General features: G+C 43.1%; 1 protein-coding gene across 1 annotated transcript; it reads left to right on the top strand.

Moving 5' to 3' along the window:
• Positions 1-6,660: 6,660 nt before the first annotated feature.
• Positions 6,661-19,009, top strand: cilp2 (cartilage intermediate layer protein 2; the record flags this gene model as incomplete). Its single annotated transcript, XM_079505411.1, has 8 exons — positions 6,661-6,943; positions 7,497-7,679; positions 9,605-9,760; positions 10,832-11,149; positions 12,234-12,342; positions 12,599-12,756; positions 15,369-17,786; positions 18,638-19,009. Coding segments are annotated over 7 exons (3,618 nt in total), but the record flags the coding sequence as incomplete, so codon positions are not given.
• Positions 19,010-19,554: the final 545 nt, after the last annotated feature.

Here is a 19,554-nt window from a genome sequence, read left to right as displayed (position 1 = left end):
CTGTCTGTCTGTCTGTTTTAAACAGAATAAGGACAGCAAGGATAGGAAGGATAGAAAAGCAACAAAAAAAATTGAGAATAAATACTATTGGATAAAGAGAATAATACTTTTCCATATGGATCATCACCACAATTTTGTGGTGAGACTGAAGATTAAGCTGCTATGCCTGGACCAGGGACCAGAACATGCTTAGACTTCTGCGTAATATAATGTGTGCTGTCAGTGTGCGTGCATATGCGAAGTGCGTGCGTGCGTGCGTGCGTGCGTGCGTGCGTGCGTGCGTGCGTGCGTGCGTGCGTGCGTGCGTGCGTGCGTGCGTGCGTGCGTGCGTGCGTCATTTGTGTTTATGCATGAGTACAGGTAACTGCATATGCATTGAAGCGTGAGATCCACTGTCATACACACACACGCATCCATGCAGTAAAACACGTATGCACGCAGACACCTGTCTACTACATGAGCACACACGCACTGAAACACGTACCCTGAGAAATAAAAGCATTCCCAGATGGGATAACAATGGATTCCCCCCGCAGTCCGTAGTCCGTACACCCACGTCCTGGAGTGAGACATTCCACTGACATTCACAGACAGTCTGAGTCCAACTGATGTAAAGCATTAATGCAGAGGTTCTCAAACTATATGGGTCTGGAGTCGGGACCCTGTCTCCGGGAAGATGATGGTGGGGTTGGACCAATTATACCATTAAGTCTGTTGAATTCCTTTTTTTCCCCCCTTTTTTTTTAGCATAGCCTAGTGAGTTTTGTCCTTTTTTTTAAGGTTCTGGATGTCATAGGCCAAATTATACAGTATGCTTCTATTTACAAATATGTACATACCAAGTTTAAATAAGCAGGAATCACAGCATTGTAAATGTAATGTAATCACTTTTTTAATATTTCATCTTCTAAATTGCACTATAAATCAAGTGTGGTCGCCAAAACATTTCCCCCATAAAAACGTCCTGGTATAAAATGTTTAAGAACCCCTGGTCTAATGGTCTTAATTTATGCTCCATTGTACTATTGTACTATGGTGAAGATCACATTTCTGAAACTTGTATGACGAGGTACAAATAACTTAACCACTTGTCTTAAACCAAACTTATTTCATCACTGGGGTCCCCCAGGGCCAGGGGTCTGTACTTGGCCCCCTCCAAAATGTCTTTGCATTTTTGTTCTTTTTTGCAGAATGTTCGTCTATTATGACATACCCTTTTCCCCAGAATAGGGACACTAGAGGATATTTCTCTTTCAAATAAAACAAACATTAAAAAAGAACCATTCACGCACCGGGCCCTCTCACCCTTTAGAAGAACATTCTAATGCGTGAGGGGCCATGTTTTTTTTATCCATGACTTTTTTCATTTATTTTGTTTATTTATTGTTTATTTTATTTGTGAAATAAGTGAAATATCCCTTTAAAGCATTGACCATTTCTCTGCCAAACGGCAGAGCGTAGGGATGGACGCCTGCTGCTGTTCTCTCTTGTTGATGAGCTTTGGATATATTGTGTATTGTGATGTGCTTTTGTATTACACGGTAACATCCTCAGTGTTAATCTAACTCCAAATGGAACCCAATGGACACGTACAAGGTCAGAGTTAATGGATAAATTAACCCTAAGGACATGTGCTATAGTTGCTAGAAGGGAGAGATGCATACGTAGATTATGCTGGCCAGAACCTTTTACAGTGGAGATTTGCTTATGTATTTACTAGACCCATCAATCGTGAGGGAGCTTCAGCCATGGACAACTTGTCTCCATCGCGCTCTGTTCTGGGCAGTCCATGACCAGTTCATTCCACCTCATGCTGGTTATCTTGGCCTGTGCCGCTGTCTCATTTCTCCAGGTGTTCCATGGACGCCCTCTTTTCCTTTTCCCTTGTGGCTTCCAGGTCAAACCCTCTGTCTTGTGATGTTGGTGGAGGAGGCGTTTCGGAGGGAATGCCTCATCTGCTGGGGACCCCCTGGAACCCCTCAAGGACCCCTGGGGGTCCCCGGACCCCACTTTGGGAACTACTGCTCTACAGTGCCCCGGCTGCAAATCTCCCTAGTCCCTAGTGGTGTCAAAAATAACCTATTCAACAATGCGTCGCGATTCGGCCTTGCACAATTCTGCATCTATGCAGAAACGTGAGATAATCCATAATCAAAGCCTAAATATAATTGCATATCTCTGCTGTCGGGAAGAAACCACCTAACTCCAAAAAGTTCATTTTTCAGCAAATGAAAAATATAAATTTTTCAGCAAATGAAGAAAACCTTATATTTTGAAAACAAAGCAATACTGCCCCATCAAAGTTGGTGTCGTGACTTTATAAATTGTCAATTACTTGCATGCGATAAGGAGAGGGGGTGGAGTTAGTTGCATTATAGCAGACAGTTTGAGGGTCCAATGGAGTTAAGAGGTTTTGTCCGAAGCGCTTTTTACTACTTTCCATTGGTTCAATATTTTTTCAACCCACACACAGACGTAAAGGGTGTTCAATATATTTATGCAAAAAAAATGGAATCGTGAGTTTTTTGTCCGTCACTCAAAATCCCCATACATGGGGAAAGCCCCCATATATTGTGCCCAGGTCTCGTGACATCACTGACATCATCAGGGATGATAGTAAATCAGGGATCATAGTAAATGCTGTCGCAATTAAGCCCATATGGAGATCCATGATGCCATCAATATTAGTATATGGATATATGTCAATCCTTCCCCATCCATCCTTCCTCTTCGATGTCTCCCTTTTGACTGATACCTGTCAATTTAAAATCTAGACAGGCCTGCCCCAAAGTTATTTGTGCAGCCGGCGAAAACTAGAGTTCTCAACAGGCCCGAAAAAAACCCTGTACACTCAAGACACTGCCTCCGCTGCCAGCCTTAGATCTCCATATATGGAGCTGACCTGTTCTGACATTCCATATGTTCATCTGAACTCATCAAACCCTGTACACTCAAGACACTGCCCCCGCTGCCACCCTTAGATCTCCATATACGGAGCTGACCTGTTCTGACATTCCATATGTTCATCTGAACTCATCAAACCCTGTACACTCAAGACACGCTCCATATATGCCCTTTACGGCGAGGTTGCTTCTCGCCCTCAGGCGTCTTACTGGTAATTATAATATAATTATAATACTGTATATAATATTATATATTCCCCATGAACCAATGTTACTGACTCTGTCTGTCTGTCTGTCTGTCTGTCTGTCTGTCTGTCTGTCTGTCTGTCTGTCCACTATCTGAATATATAGTTCTTACGTTACATCCCAAGAAACTGGTATTTCTGGCGGCAGTGACAATGCACACCACTAGAGCTCCCCATGAACCAATGTTACTGACTCTGTCTGTCTGTCTGTCTGTCTGTCTGTCTGTCTGTCTGTCTGTCTGTCTGTCCACTATCTGAATATATAGTTCTTACGTTACATCCCAAGAAACTGGTATTTCTCTCCAAAACTATGGATTGATTGATTGAATTTATTTGGTGATAAAAAGAAGAGAGTAAGTACATCAGCACAATACCACAAGAGATTAAAACACGCATCGTTGTTGGCTTCTTAACCTTGGTTTTAATAGTGCTAATTAAGCTACGTATGCCCTGCACATTAAAGGCTTTTAAACCATATCCATGGCTCGTTTGTAAGTGTGCTTGCCTTGAAGTGAGCTGAAAGGATTTCCTTTGTTCTGCATCCTTGGATATTTGGCTGTCCCCAGTTCACCTCCCAATGCAGCATAGTGGGTGATTCAAGTTCACATCCATCCGTGTAATCGACTGAACTTGGCTAGATGCAAACTTTTTAATTGGGACATTTGTACTTGGGCTGTGAGGATGATGTTTCACAAGTACAGAAAACACAGTTATTGAATAACGACTAATATGCACACATTTGTTTTCTTTTTTTTATTTGAATTCTTTAAACACAGTAAAACAATAGAAATACAGTTTGTTTAAAGCAATACAATCATGGGGTCCCAATGCACCCTTTTCATAGCGGCCACTGTGACGCTGGAGAATCATAATGTTATTGTGGGAGTGTTTATCCTTCAAAATGTTCACTGGGAAAAGTGTCTATTTGCAATATTCAACTCCAATTTGCATTCTGCTGTTGTCACTGTTTCTAAGCCGTTAAGTATAGGTTTCATGTTGGAATTCCATTTCTGTATGGGTTTAGATTCTATCCTTGAGCTCCAAATATTGCTGAGAGAGATGTAGGCAATGTGTGACTATTGACTAATCTTCATCATGTTTAATCAGTGGCGTAAAGTACACGTCACATACTCAGTTACTGTACTTACAATTTTGAGTTATTATTTTTTAAACTTCAGTATTTTCAATACTTATTTACAGTACTTCTACTTCTACCCCACTACATCTCAGAGGACAATATTGTACTTTTACTCCACTACAATTATATGAATGCTTGAGTTACTACAGTTACTTACAAAACACATGCACTATAACCACTATTTGAAAATACCAGATCTACAAGCTCATAATGCGTCAGTCGCATCAAGCTTGTAGGTCTGCTATTTTTGAAAAATCGAAGAACCACTGACATAGAAACATTTTTTCAGAAAACTGTCAGGATGTAGAAGACATTTTTAGAATCTGATCTCAGGTCAAAATGGGTTAATGTTTGTACCACACAACCACAACGTCATGGGTTTGATTCCTGGCCCAGGGACCTTGGTTTTATGCCATGTGTCTCTGGCCTCACTTCCTTTGTCCTGAAACTGTCCACGGTCCACCATCCAAATCATGCTTAAACAATAAGAACAAGAACATCTCTTGTTGAACGCTACACTGTTATTTTCCAGGAACAGGCTCTTGAAATTGTCACACAGTGCAATAATAGGATTTAAACAATAAGAACAAGAACATCTCTTGTTGAACGCTACACTGTTATTTTCCAGGAACAGGCTCTTGAATTTGTCACACAGTACACTACACTGCAATACAAGGATTTAAGAGGAATGTAGGAGAATATTAAAGGAAACCCCTGAATCCGAGCTGACCCAGAGGGCATTGACAGCATAGACTAAAAGACTTGAGAACCAACTGAGAATTGAATAGTGGTGAACATGGCGATATCACTGTGCTCTTCCATTCTGACGGTGTCATCTTTTCTGCTCTGAAGTTTGATAATGTCAAGTTTTTTTCTTTTTGTTGTTGTTGTGCAGGGCCTGCCTGGAACAGCTCTCTGCTCAGAACTTGGCGTCAGAACGACAGGAGCAGAAAAGGGACCCACAACAGGCTTACTGATACACATAGTGCAGGTAGGCTATACTACCACTAAAACATCCCACCCATATGCACGCACGCACGCACGCACGCACGCACGCACGCACGCACGCACGCACGCACGCACGCACGCACGCACGCACGCACGCACGCACGCACGCACGCACGCACACACACACACACACACACACACACACACACACACACACACACACACACACACACACACACACACACACACACACACACACACATTTTAATGTGAGGAGTTACTTTCCAAAATTGGAAAGATTACTTGTATATCTATGCTGTCGGGCAGAAACCACCTAACAATAAATGAAAAATATACATTTTTCAGGAAATGAATGACCCTAATGAACCCCTACATCTTATCTATTCTTAGAACATTATATTTTTAAAATAAAGCAATCAATGCAGCAATTATGACATTATATTGTCAATTACTTGCATCAGAGGGAGAGGTGGTGGAGTTAGTTGCTTTTTTAGCAGACAGTTTGAGGGTCTAATGGAGTTAGGTGGTTTTGTCAGAAGCACTTTTTTAACCAACACACAAACGTAAAGGGTGTTCATTGATTTATGAATAAAAAAAGCCAGAAAAATGGAGTTAGCTGGTTTCTGCTGGACAGCAATGATATATCAATTAAGCCTCATTTTATACTTTTAAAAGCCCCCAAATTCACCGCAAGATGGTGTTGCTCCCAGAAACACAGGCTTGTGCTCATATTTGGACCCACATCATTTTGTGAGAATCTATTTTGTTTTCTTTGAGTCGCATTTCTTTTACAACTGTTTTTAATTGAACACTGGGCGCCAGCGATAGTCTGCATTCTGCAGCGCATATCTTGACCTCAAACCACATACATAATGGACAGATTTCTACATGGGGCTGAGCGATTACACTGGAGCAATACATTACAAAGTGACAGAAAAGACACTCCATCAGTTTGGTGCACTGCTAATGTATTGCATACAGCCTTTCCTTGACACGCCCCTCACACCCGCGCCCCATGGAAATGCTGTGAGCTCAGAACATGTGGCAGACAAAAACCTAGACAACGTGCCTCGACCGTCAAGCCAGGGGTCTTGGAAAGAACCTGGACAATGCAGACCTCCCCTGGGTGTATGAACTCAACCCCAAATGGCAGTAGCAGACCTCCTCTTAAACTATGCAACTCCTCTCGCCTCTTTCTTTCTTTCTTTCTTTCTTTCTTTCTTTTGTACCCTTTTCTCTCTTTAACTTGGTTCTGAACCATGTTTCCTCATCATGTTAGAGCAGCTCCCCTTTCTTTCACCCACACCTTATTTGGGGTTATGAGTTGTCTTTCTTTCTTTCTTTCTTTCTTTCTTTCTTTCTTTCTTTCTTCTGTCCTTGACTTTTCACCCATGTCTCTCATCCACGTGCCTCTACAGGAGTGACCGAGTGGACGTCCTGGTTCAACATCGACCACCCTGGGGGGAACGGAGACTATGAGCGCCTGGAGGCCATCCGTTTCTACTACAGAGAGCGGGTGTGTGAACGGCCCACAGCCATGGAGGCTCGCACCACAGACTGGGTGAAAGCGGCAGAAACCGGGGAGGTGGTTCACTCCAGCCTGGACAAAGGCTTCTGGTGCATCAATAAGGAGCAGCCTTACGGACGCATCTGCTCCAATTACCACGTCCGCTTCCAGTGTCCCCCAGGTACGGTAGCACTGAGACAACTCAGGGTTGTGCGGCCAAGACAGTGCAAGAGGTACTCACATGCACATAACTGACAAACTGCAGACACACACACACATGCCTCCGTCTGCTCATGCACACACATGCTTACGTAAGTGCAATGAGCAGTGAGTGAGTATAGCAGTTATCTGCCATGGTAAACCCATCAAAAGTGCTTTGTATTTTTCCCACCATGAAATTAGTCTACCCGTCGTCAAGGGGCCGTTAAACACTACATTATTTTTAACCAACAAAGACCACGCCTCAAGAGAATGTACTGAAAAGGTTTATTGTGATAGCTTGCCAAGGGTAATGAATAACGGAGCGAATGGAGGACTGCGGACTCGGGGGGTGGGTCGATGGGGCTTATAACCCAGGGAGACTCTGGGTGGGGGGGCATCGTGTTTGGCTCCGAGTCTTCAGACGGCGTAATGAGGGTGTAGTTAGGCATGGTCTTAACCTTCATTAAGGTATTACGTGATTGCATGAAAAGACCAATTCTGTGATGCCCATGGTGTTTCTGGCGTGTGTTCAGTCCAGGCCTACTGGACAGACTGGGGTGAGTGGGGTCCCTGCTCCACCGTGGCGTGCAACGACGTGGGCGTTCAGGTCCGTCAGAGGACGTGTGTGAGTGCCCAGGTCCTCCCACTCCTGTTGGTACCAGCATGCCAAGGGCACCACTCGGAGAGGAGAGAGTGTGCCACCGCGCCATGCACAGGTACAATAGCAACGATAGTCGTACTCCGTATAGTCATATAGAGAGTATGCGCATGCTTAAAGTGAATGGCACATCGAGTGGCAAATCGAGTGGCAAAGCAACAGGCAAAGTGAGTTTAACATTGTTTAATGTTGTTTAATGCAATCAGATATGACTTTTCTGTGTGGATGTATGGGCTGTCAAGGCCAGAAAGTAGTTTTTTGCCACTCAGTAGGTGTTCCCGCATAACTTCCTGGTTTGATGATGATGTCACGCGCATACCCTCTATTGGAACTGAAACAATGTGATAAGATTATGCAGTATCATATTGCTGCTGTCAGTCAGAAACTCCTTGTATCTCCATATTTGAACTTTTTAGGTTATCTTTTTTCATAAATGAATGTCTTACTTCGTCATACTAGTGTCACAGTGGAAAAATGTTGGACATACAAGGTTTCCACCCGACAGTGACGATATGCAAATATAAAATACCCAGCTGCTTTTGTTCATTTGTTTTCTACTGTATATACTATCCTTATTTGTAGCAGTATATGGTCTAATCAATGAATGGTCTAATGCATTTTATCTTCGCCCTCATCCATTAGACTCTAATGGATGAGGGCGAAGATAAAATGCAGTGTTTTGATAAATTGCCCCAAATGACTGGCAGCAGCCTAGACCGGCTTCTCACTCTCAAAGTGTTATAACAAATGTGCTCACAACTCTTCTTTTAGTTCAACCCAGTGCTGGATCACGCCATAGCAAATATTCAATATGATCCGCACTTAGGAAAAAAACATATAATCTGTATTATTATTATTATAATTATTATTATTATTTATGCATCTTTTAAAACAACATGGGATGGGTCTTAAAGACAGCAATGGGCCTCAGGCCCAAACTGTTGGTCATGCAGCAGCTACTGACAAAGTGCCAAAGGCAGAAGCTGAAATGTTTGGCTACAAGAATAGACATCACGTTTCTTTAAAAGGATGTATGAATTAAAAAAAGTGTCGTGCATATCAGTTTGAATTTCATTGGAACCACTACATTGTAACTTCAAACAGCCAGCCTGTCATGGGCATTTCAGATTCCAGTACAATCAGGAGGAGTACATTAACAATTCCTTCCCATTAAAAAAAGAACATAGAAGCAAAAATATGCAGGAAGCTGGAGAAAAGGAAAATTAGCGACTGGCAAGTCAGTAGGGGTTTATCATATGAAAGTATTCGCAGCTCGTCTTCTGTGGAGTTTTTTTTTCTTTTGGGGGGGAGGGTGGGGGGTGTACCTTTGATGTGAGCAGAGCTCCAGGAGTTTTGATCAGTAGAGGACTCTTGAGTCTCCAATCTGTCATGGAGGTATTGTAATAGATAATGTATTTTATTTATTTATTTTATTTATATATTACATCAGCATTCAGCACTCAATTCCCGATACAGATTATAACCATAAAAACATATTTTAACCATTTTCAACATGTTCTCCTTATTTTGGGCATGTACAGTGGTAGACATTTATCATTAAAATATATACACTATTTTATTTGATATGGTGTGTTATTTTCACTATGAATAGGCCTACAGGTGTGGCTTTGACTTGCCCCATTGGTGTGTTTTGGCCACAAAAAGCACTGGTTTAACCAGTTCCTCATGTATTAGGCTATATTGATTAAAGAAACCAGTTGCAGATGTGTGTTTTAATCAGTTGCAGCTGTTTATGCCATACTCAAGCATACAGACATTGCAAACTCAATGTCAGATGTAGAAGTGGCCGGCTGACACCGCTTAAAAATATGATGGGTGTCTGGTAATGAAATAATGTATGTTACCTGTTGTGACTTTGTGATTAAAAAGCATTTTGCCAATGCTCAATATTCTTATATCTTCTTGTATTTTCGCTGAATGTCTTGTTACCCTGTCTTTTCTGCTGTCTTATAATGCGAGTAGCCAAATGGAGCCCGTGGGGCCCATGGGGGTCATGCTCAGCGACCTGTGGAGGAGGTCGAAAGGTCAGACGGAGGACCTGTGCGAGGAACTCGCAGAGAGTGCAGTGCGTTGGACGACCTGTGGAAGTCCAGAAGTGTGGGAAGAGGCCGTGCCCAGGTAGAAGTGCACGTCAAATCATATGAACAACAGATGTGAATTTATGCCATGATAGATAGAAGATAATGTTGTATAACACTAATTCCCAAACGCCGGGCCGGTACCCATTTGTGGGTCGCGGACACATTGTTATGGGTCCCTTAGGAGCATTCAGTGATTTGGGTGATTTGGAAAAAACCCTGGTCCGCCCGGTAACAAGATGTGCACATGCACACGCTCTACAGTGGGGGGGACACACAACAGGCCAACAGCACGTGCACCAAGGCCCGACCCCACTCGATCATGATTGGAGGAAGGGCCCTCTCATCCTGATTGGATGAAGGCTGGCTAACCCTAGCCAAAAACGAAACTCTAATGTTTTTTGACCCCAGGGGTCAAAAAAAAGGGAGGAACTCCTTATATGGTCAGCACACTCTATAGTAGGGTAGGAGGATTATTTAAAATAATAAAATTAATTTAATGAATTAAGTGAAATCACTGAATACATTTAATTTTTTGTTTCCTACTTTTTTTAAACAAACTTTTTCATGAATATATATAAAGAAAAGAAGAATTACTATTACTTTACTAGTTTGGGTAACCGGCAAACATAACATTTTTCTTTATTGAGCTAAAAGGTTTGGGAACCACTGGTGTATACATATAGAATTTCAGAATGTCAAGGTCTTAATTGCTTTGGTTCTACTCTTGTATACCGATATGGAGTTTCTGCATTGAGTTTCCTGATTCAGCTTAGCATGGTTTAGCTTCATTTTGCTTATATATATAAGCAAATATATATTTTGGCTATATTCTGAGAGTTTAGGCTTTGGTTGGCTAATTTTGAGAGCACTGTCTTAGGGTCATCACTGGCGGCAACTATAAAGGTCCTTGCAGACTGCTGCATTTTTTCGCCCTTTTAATGAAAAAACACATTCCATTTGTTGCACATTAATAGTTATGACTGGGTGTACACGACTTAAATATGCACAGTAAAATCCTCAGTATTCATTTAACTCTGAGAGCGTGACTTTGATCTGTTGTTTTTTTACACGTGTGTTTGTGTCCTGACATCTGTTTCTCTCTCCTTAGCTAAATGTCAGCGTGTGTGTGCTGAGGGTCGTCCCAGCGAGGACTGCAGTCGGTGTGTCTGTGACGGCCACTTGTTGCATGGCGAGGTCTACACAGTGACTGGTGTTCCAGTGGCAGATGCCAGGGTGGCGCTGGCCAGCCGGCCAAAGATAATCCGCGCTCGGACAGACGCCAAGGGCCAGTTCACCCTGCCAGGGGTCTGCTCCTCTAGCCTGACTCAGCTCTCTATCAGAAAGGAAAAGTTTGCACCGGCTACCGTCTCCACGTCCAGCAACACCACAGGGTCATCCTTGGTTCGGGCTGTGCTCAAGTCAGCTGGTGAGTATCACCGAGTTTAAAAGACCATACCAACCAGAATAGCAAAACGGTAGAGTTAAGGTCTATTCATAGTCTGGATTTTCAGTGGTGAGGTGACCACCGGAGCTGTAATAACGTGGAGTGGTGGTGAGTAAAAACAGAGAGAAGGGCTGGGGAGAGCGGTGGTTTGCTCTTCACCGCGGCCAGAGCCGGACTTACCGTTGGGCTAGGGTGGGCTGAAGCCCGGGGGCCCCCGAATTCTTTTTTTTTTTTTTAATTATAAAATTGTAAAGTGAAATCCAATTCAAGTGAAATGTGTGTATTGTTATTGTATTTAGTTGTATTATGGTTAAACCATTGAGAGCTTCTGCCTGCCTGCCTCTCTTTTTAGGGGCCTGGGTACCCCAAAATGAAAACAAAATAGCCCAAAATGTTTTCGGCCTCGCGGCTGCCCTGCTTGGCCAAATCGCGGGACGCGCGGCTCTAGTAAATCCGGCTCTGACCACGGCTCTGTGGCGTCATGTTGTAGTTGCGGTGGTCACCTCACCACCGATAAATCAGACTATGAATAACGCTTTAGAGGCTGTAATGAATTCACTTGTGAACAATGCAAATTGATCTACAAGATAAAGCAGTTCATGATTTATTGTGGGACAGTCCATTAGCAACTTTATTTGTAATCTTTAGGTTATTTATGTCAGTAATAGGTTCCTTTGAGAATGAGTGTTGTCATTTATATGGTCCTACAGAGGCAATAAGGCATTCATGGACCATATAGTCACCACCTACTATATGGAAACACACATACGGTATATACATGTACAGTAAATATAGTAGTGTCATAGACTGCAAGAGGAAAGCCGAAGTAGTCTGAAGCAGCTCAGACTACACACCTCCATATGGAAACTAAATAAACAGAGTATTCGCCTCTGCAGTATTCCAGTCTACAATCCCCGCACCAACCATTTTTCATAAGCACGGAGACCAACAAGAGTTTAGGGTTTAAGGCTTGATTGAGTTTTATGTGTACTGAGGACCCTGTGGTGCCATTTACCACAGACAGAGTGAGGTCCTGAGGGCTTTTATTTCCTTCTGTTGTCTGCAGAGAAGCCATACATCGTCAAACACCCAGAGGACAAGGTGCGCTATGAGGGAGGACGTGTACTGTTGTGTTGCAGGGCAACAGGAGCGCCCACGCCCGACAAATATTACTGGTGAGATGACGTATCGCATTCTCAACTTTTAAAATTACAAATGAGTAACAGTGGCAATGCTAGTTTGGACCTAGTGGAAGCTGTTGTGCGTGACTATGCATGCATGTGTAGATTTGTGTGCCTGCACAAACATATGGAAACTGTTTTAAATGTTTGGCTGGCTCCTTGATTGAAGTGTGTTCTTCAGGACGACTTAGAGAAACTCTGCTCTCCCTCCTCTTTGCCCCCACCCCTGGCTCTTTCCCCTGCCATTCAGGTACCATAATGGGACTCTGCTGGACAGGAAGTTGTATAAGTATGAAGAGGACCTTGTACTGAGAGAGCTGAAGCATGAGCAGGCAGGTCACTACCATTGTAAAGCCAGCAGCTCTGCAGGCAGCATCAAGTCCTCCCCGGCCTTCCTGACAGTGGTTGGTACGTACAGCATTGGGTCATATTACCATAAACATGTTTAATAAAGCATGTATTTGTTTAAGATGGGTGTCAAATAATGGCATGGCTTTTCTCTGGATCTCCGATGTCATGTTGATGACGTCATATTGATTATTATGGAGGGACTGTGGCTTACTTTGAGAGTACAGCTGGCAGTGTGCACAAGACATTTGGCTCTGAGCGGTCAAGTGGTTTGAGAGATTAGCCGCTTGTAAGGTTTCATTTTATTTCTTCTTATTTTTGAGTGGTGTAAACCACTCCTACAACTGGCTTTTTTGTGCAGAAAAAATGAGCATGGTTGCTATGTTCACCCTGTTCACCCGGGTGTGATTTCTACAACTGGCTTTGTTTGTGCAGAAAAAATGATCATGGTTGCTATGTTCACCCTGTTCACCCGGGTGTGATTTCATTACGTCAGACATGATTTCATTACGTCAGACAGGCTATATAAGACCTTACACCACTCAGTTCACACGGGTGTGATTTTTTATTTACCCAGGGTTGTAGCTGAGCACTACCAAGTGCTGATTTCCTAACGCACGCACACACACACATACACGCTCTTCCAGACAGCTCGCCCACTAGGTGCCACGCAATAAAGACAGCAGACAAAGCCTAGTTGTTTTTACCTGAGATTACACATTTTGACAAAAATCCTGGAAAGGAGCATTGGTTGGCTTCAATGGCAATTGAATATACATCTTCATGGGAAGTTCCAGCCAGCTGATCCACTGTGTACCTCACCTGAAAGAAGTGAGAGAAAAACGTGCTCTACCTGTGTCATTTAATAGAACTATATACAAGGAAAGTAAGATCAGAAACTATTTAGACTCCCATCATCTGGGTGCTTTTGGAGCATTAAGTTTTTATTATGTTTACATTGGTTCAAATGGCTCCTTTCTAAACAAAGATTCTTTACTGTGAGAGATGGCCCCTAGACACTGTAAAACCCTAAATCCCACTTCTCCAGAGCTCCACATACTGAATGGAAATCCAGGATTGTCTATAAATCCTGTTTCTTTTTTCAGCGGTGGAGTCAGACAAGTCCGTTTCCATATCCGTGTGGGAGAGATATACACTGTGCACATCCCCCAGGTGCTTGTTATAGCTTGACAAAAAGTTTCTGTGTGGGGGTGTGTTAAATCAATCTACCCCAAGCCTCTTCAGAAGAATCACCACCACACCTCCTGCTGGTGTTAATACAGCTTGGATGAAAACCAGAACAATACCTTGGGATCAGTGTGATCTCAGCACGACAAGGCAGTTTTGTTCATTATTAGCATTCAAATGGCTTGAAGCTATACGTAGATTTTTATTTTCAGATGAAATACAAAAGGGTCCCACATTAATGGTAATCAGACGGTAATCAGACGGTTCCATCTCTCTGCAATAATCAACTTATTTGGGAGATGGGGGTTTTAACAAGAATATTTGACGGTAAACCAGACCATGATATCATGCACATTAATAATTTTGCCAATGTCTGGCTGAACAATAATTCTTTTCTTTCCAGTTCCCATCTGGATGGTTGGTAAATAATGTTCTCCTCAACTTCATGTCTAATTACCCCATCGTGGATGTTTCACAGCCCGACTTGGCCCGTCACGCATGTTCTCAGTTGCGTTTAAAAGTGCGTGCGTTCATGTCTGATTGCGTGCGTGCGTGCGTGCGTGCGTGCGTGCGTGCGTGCGTGCGTGCGTGCCAGAGAGAGAGAGAGAGTACATGTTAAAGCCGTACATCGGCTTTTAGAGAGATTTTTTTTGTATCAAGTTCTTGTTCTTAAGTTACAGAACAAGCTGAATCTGTATTGCAAAGCCCCTGCATGGGCCCTGGTGTGCATGCATGTAACCCTTCCCTTTCCCTGCAAATGCAAAGCATAACTCTGCCATTTCTATAAAATATATATATATATATATATATATATATATATATATATATATATATATATATTTGTTTGTACTGTATTTAACATTATCTTAAAGGGAACTACCACTAATTTACAACATTGAACTAAGTCATTAATATAACTTTGAGTTGTAAATAACAAAAGGTCTGTTTAGCTTAGAACTGGAGGTCTAGAATTGGGGTCATGTGATGAGTGTCATCACGTCGTTGTACTCTTTTGGTGCGTTCACACGGGCAGATGAGACGATGTAAAGACGCGCTGTGAGTTGATTTGGAGCAGCTACATGCATAATTCCAGCAACGTCATGTCGCTGGCTTCCTTTGACAATGAATGGTAGACTGCATCGTTTAATCTGCCTGTGTGAACGCAACATTTGGCTTGCAGAATACACCGACGTGATGTCACTGATCACAGAGATCTAGACCTCCAGTTCTAGGTTAAACAGAAGGGGGTACTTTTTTATTATTATTTCCACACAACAACTCAAAGTTATATTAATGACATAGTTCAATGTTGAAAATGAGTGGTATTCCCATTTAATCCCCAGCAACATTACAGTAATAATATTACTGTGATATTTATGTATAACTCTTAGTTGAATTGTGTTTCCATATACAGTATGTGTGTGTTGCTATGTATCAAGTGTAAATAGTCGGCACTAATTTATAATTTGTTGTGTACTTCACAGCCAAAGGAACACCAGCATGTAATTCCACCCCGGAGAATCACTTAATCAGGCTGCCCATGGACTGTTTTCAGCCTGGGACTGACTCCAAGCATTACAATGCTGGCCGGTGCCCCCACAACAAATGCGCTGGCTCCTTGGATTTTGATATGCGCTGCAGAGATGGCGGTGCTTTCTGCTGTGCCGTTGAAAGCATGGAAAGTCAAACCATTGACTGTGGGAGCTACAGCTTGCCCGTCCGTGTTGTGTCCAAGTGCAGCTGCCAGAAGTGTGTTGAGCCAATTGTAATGGTTCGTGGCAGAGTGGTCACAGCTGACAATGACGAACCACTTCGTTTTGGATATATCTACATTGGTAAAGAGCGAGTAGGCACTACTGGATACCAAGGCGGTTTTACACTGAATGTTTCTCCAGAAACAGAGAGGCTGGTGGTGACTTTTGCTGATCCCACACTGAAATTCATTGACACTCCAAAAGTGTTCATCTTTGACAAGAGGGGAGGGTCCATTTACCATGATGTGAAGGTGATGAGAAAGAAGACACCAATTGATATCAATGCAGGGGAGACCAACACCATTGAATTAGGCGAAATCAAAGGGGAGGATCCCATAGGCCAGTTAGTTATCCCCCCCAATTCCTTCCACAAGGAAAACGGAGAGATCTATGAAGGAACTGTAAAAGCCAGCGTCACATTCATTGACCCCAGAAATATCACGACAGCTGCCGCAGCCCCCGGTGACCTCAACTTTGTGGATGCTGAGGGTGACATGCTCCCGCTGAGGACCTACGGCATGTTTTCTGTCGACTTCAGAGATCAAACAAACCAGGAGGTCCTTGGAGCGGGCAACGTCCAGGTCCTCCTTGACACACAGCATATCACAATGCCAGAGCATATCCCCAAAATGAAGCTGTGGTCCTTGAACCCAGAAACAGGGGTCTGGGAGGAGGAAAGTGAATTCAGCTACACGCAGAGGACCACTGGTGGCCTTGGGAGGAGCAAACGAGAGGAGCGCACATTCCTCATAGGCAACATGGAGATCAGAGAACGTCGGTTGTTCAATTTGGACGTGCCTGAAAACCGGCGCTGCTATGTCAAAGTCCGGGCCTACATGGGTGACAAGTTCCTCCACACGGAGCAGCTGGAAGGCGTTGTGATCAGCCTGATAAACCTGGAGCCCAAGCCTGGCTACTCGTCCAATCCCAGGGCATGGGGCCGCTTTGACAGTGTGATAACTGGACCCAATGGGGCCTGTTTACCAGCATTCTGTGATGCCCAGAGGCGTGATGCTTATACAGCCTATGTCACAGCGATGATGGGAGGGGAAGAACTTGAGGCGGCTCCTTCTACCCCTAAGATGAATCCAAATATCATCGGAGTATCCAAGCCATATCTGGATAAGTTAGACTACCAGCGCTCAGACCATGATGATCCCGCCCTGAAGAAAACAGCCTTCAGGATCAACTTGGCAAAACCCAACCCAAATAATTTTGACGAGACCAATGGGCCAATTTACCCCTACCGGAGTTTAGTAGCCTGTGAAAACGCCCCTGTTGATGCAAACCATTTCAGATTCTTCCGAGTGGAAAAGGACAAGTACGAATACAATGTTGTTCCCTTTCAGGAGACTGATCTGACGACCTGGACGGGCGACTACCTCTCCTGGTGGCCCAATCCCCAGGAGTTCAGGGCCTGCTTCATCAAGGTCAAGGTGCATGGGCAGAAGGAAGTGATGGTCAGGTCCAGGAACCTGGGAGGAACACACCGTGAGACCAAGGGCAAGCTCTACGGCATCAGGGACGTACGCAGTACCCGGGACATGAGAGTGGCCAACACCTCGGCAGCCTGTGTGGAATTTAAATGCAGTGGAATGCTGTTCGACCAAGCCGAGGTGGACCGATCTCTCATATCGTTCATCCCACAGGGAAACTGTCGCAGGATTAACACCAATAGCCTTCTACAAGAATATCTCACCAAACATCCACCGGTGGTTCAAAACAATGATTCCTTTGCATTCAACATGCTGGCACCGTTTGATCCACTGGGACATAACTATGGCATCTATACGGTCTCAGACCAGAACCCAAGGGTGGCGAAGGAGATCGCTATTGGACGCTGCTTTGACGGCACCTCAGATGGTTTCTCCCGGGAGATGAAGTCAGACTATGGAGTAGCGCTGACTTTCAGCTGCCCGGAAAGGAAAATCAACAGGGAAAGCCTCTTCCAGCGTCTCCAGACCAACCCAGCACAGACCCTCTCTCAGATGGCCAGGGATATGAGGGAGTCCGAGGGACTGCAGGTCCAGAGATCGTCCACCCAGGTGGTGGCCTATCCATCCGAGCAGCAGGGCAGAGCCCAGCGACGCAGAGCCAGCTCTTCAACCAGGAGGAGAGTTGTGCGCACACAGCCGACATAGATCTGAGGTGGGTAGAATTGAATGGAATGGAGTCACTGTGTGTGTGTGTGTGTGTGTGTGTGTGTGTGTGTGTGTGTGTGTGTGTGTGTGTGTGTGTGTGTGTGTGTGTGTGTGTGTGTGTGTGTGTGTGTGCGCGCGTGCGCGTGCGTGCGTGCGTGTGTGTGTGTGCGTGCTCATGTGTGTGTGCGTGCGCATGTGTGTGCGTGTGCCCCAAACCAGCAAGGCTATACTACACAGTATACTGTTTGGAGCTTTTTCCATGAAGTATCTGATTTACAAAAGAGAATGCCAAAAGGGATGCAAAATTGCAAATGCGAACAGATAGATTCTCCTCTGGATTGGAGTTAAGCATTTTACCACATGAGGACCATAGAAGAAGACATAACAGCTATATCTTGTGCCACCCCTTACCCCTTATCCCTAAACTTATTTGCCATGTTGCACTATTTTAAAACATTTTAAAATAGTTCAAATAGCTGATCTACAAGCTCACAACGTGTCAATGTAGATTGACACGTTGAACTATATTTGGGTTGGGCTTTCTCGAAAATGATACCGACCATACCTAAAAATTAAAAGATGAGTGTTAAAATAAATCATTTATTGCTTTCTATCGTTTTTTAACTGAGGGGCGGGGGCATTCAGTCAATTGTAAAAATGTTTTTTCTTTTTTTTCCTATATCTATTTTCTTTTCTTTTTTGCAAAATATTTTTTTTTTTTTTTTTAATGGAGTTGGCATGTCCTGAAACTGGAAGACACAAACATTGCAATTCTATCATTGTTTCAAAGGCGCTGAAACTGTATGCCCATACTGTATAATAAGTCACTTGACAATAACCATTTCTTTTCATTTCTAGGATTTGGGGATGGAACTGAAAAAGTCACCCATACAAACAAGTCAAGGAAGGAAAAGCCATTCTTGGTCAGTCTGTTGATGATGGATATGAACTCTGTCCTGTCGATGAAAATAATAAACTGAGATGGACAGCAATCTTGTAAAACCATTAAGAGCAACTGAAATGCATTGGTTGAACACATTCATTAGTACTTACTTGAAGCTTGGCAACAAATATCAGAATTAATGTGCTCCTTCTAAAAGACATGCATTACTTGCTTGTACTGTATTCATTCAGTGTTTTATTTTTTATATATTTTTTTATTTAATTGGCTTTAATATGCATAGAAAATGAAAAAGATGAATCAATTGTTGGAAATGTGACTTTTACAATTCTGATAATCAGTGGTTCTCAAAACGTGTTACTAGAATCAGTGGTTCTCAAACTTTGAAGCAAAACAAAATAGCAAACCCATGACAGATGTTTTCTCAGTCTTAATGGGTTAATGCTTGAAGAAACCAAATGTAACTGTAAAAGCTGACCCACATCAGGCCCCAGTGGTGGAAAAAGTATTGTTTTTACTTAAGTAAAAGTATCAATACTGCAATATAGAACTACTCCGTTACAAGTAAAAGTCTGGAATTCAAAATGTACTTGAGTAAAAGTACAAAAGTATTGGTAATTTGGTATCAAACTGTACTTAAAAGACAACTTTAGTTTTTTTCAACCAAGGTTTATATTTTAGGTTGTTATTAGAGAAAGTAATAGATGAGGGTTCAACTTTTCTCATTTGCTGCATTCTTTCGTTTTAACGATTTTAGCTATTTTTGAGGGCCAATTTCTTTATTATTATTTACTATAGTCCTACTAGACCCCAGGAAATTACATCTGGCCACAAAAGATCACAGGATCTACTGAATGTGAAGGGGGTACTATAG

This window comes from Electrona antarctica, assembly GCF_951216825.1.
Source record: "Electrona antarctica genome assembly, chromosome: 7".
In the NCBI taxonomy this organism is placed as follows: Eukaryota; Metazoa; Chordata; class Actinopteri; order Myctophiformes; family Myctophidae; genus Electrona; species Electrona antarctica.
Note: the sequence above shows the minus strand (reverse complement) of the source record. Positions and strands in the feature narration are given on the sequence as shown.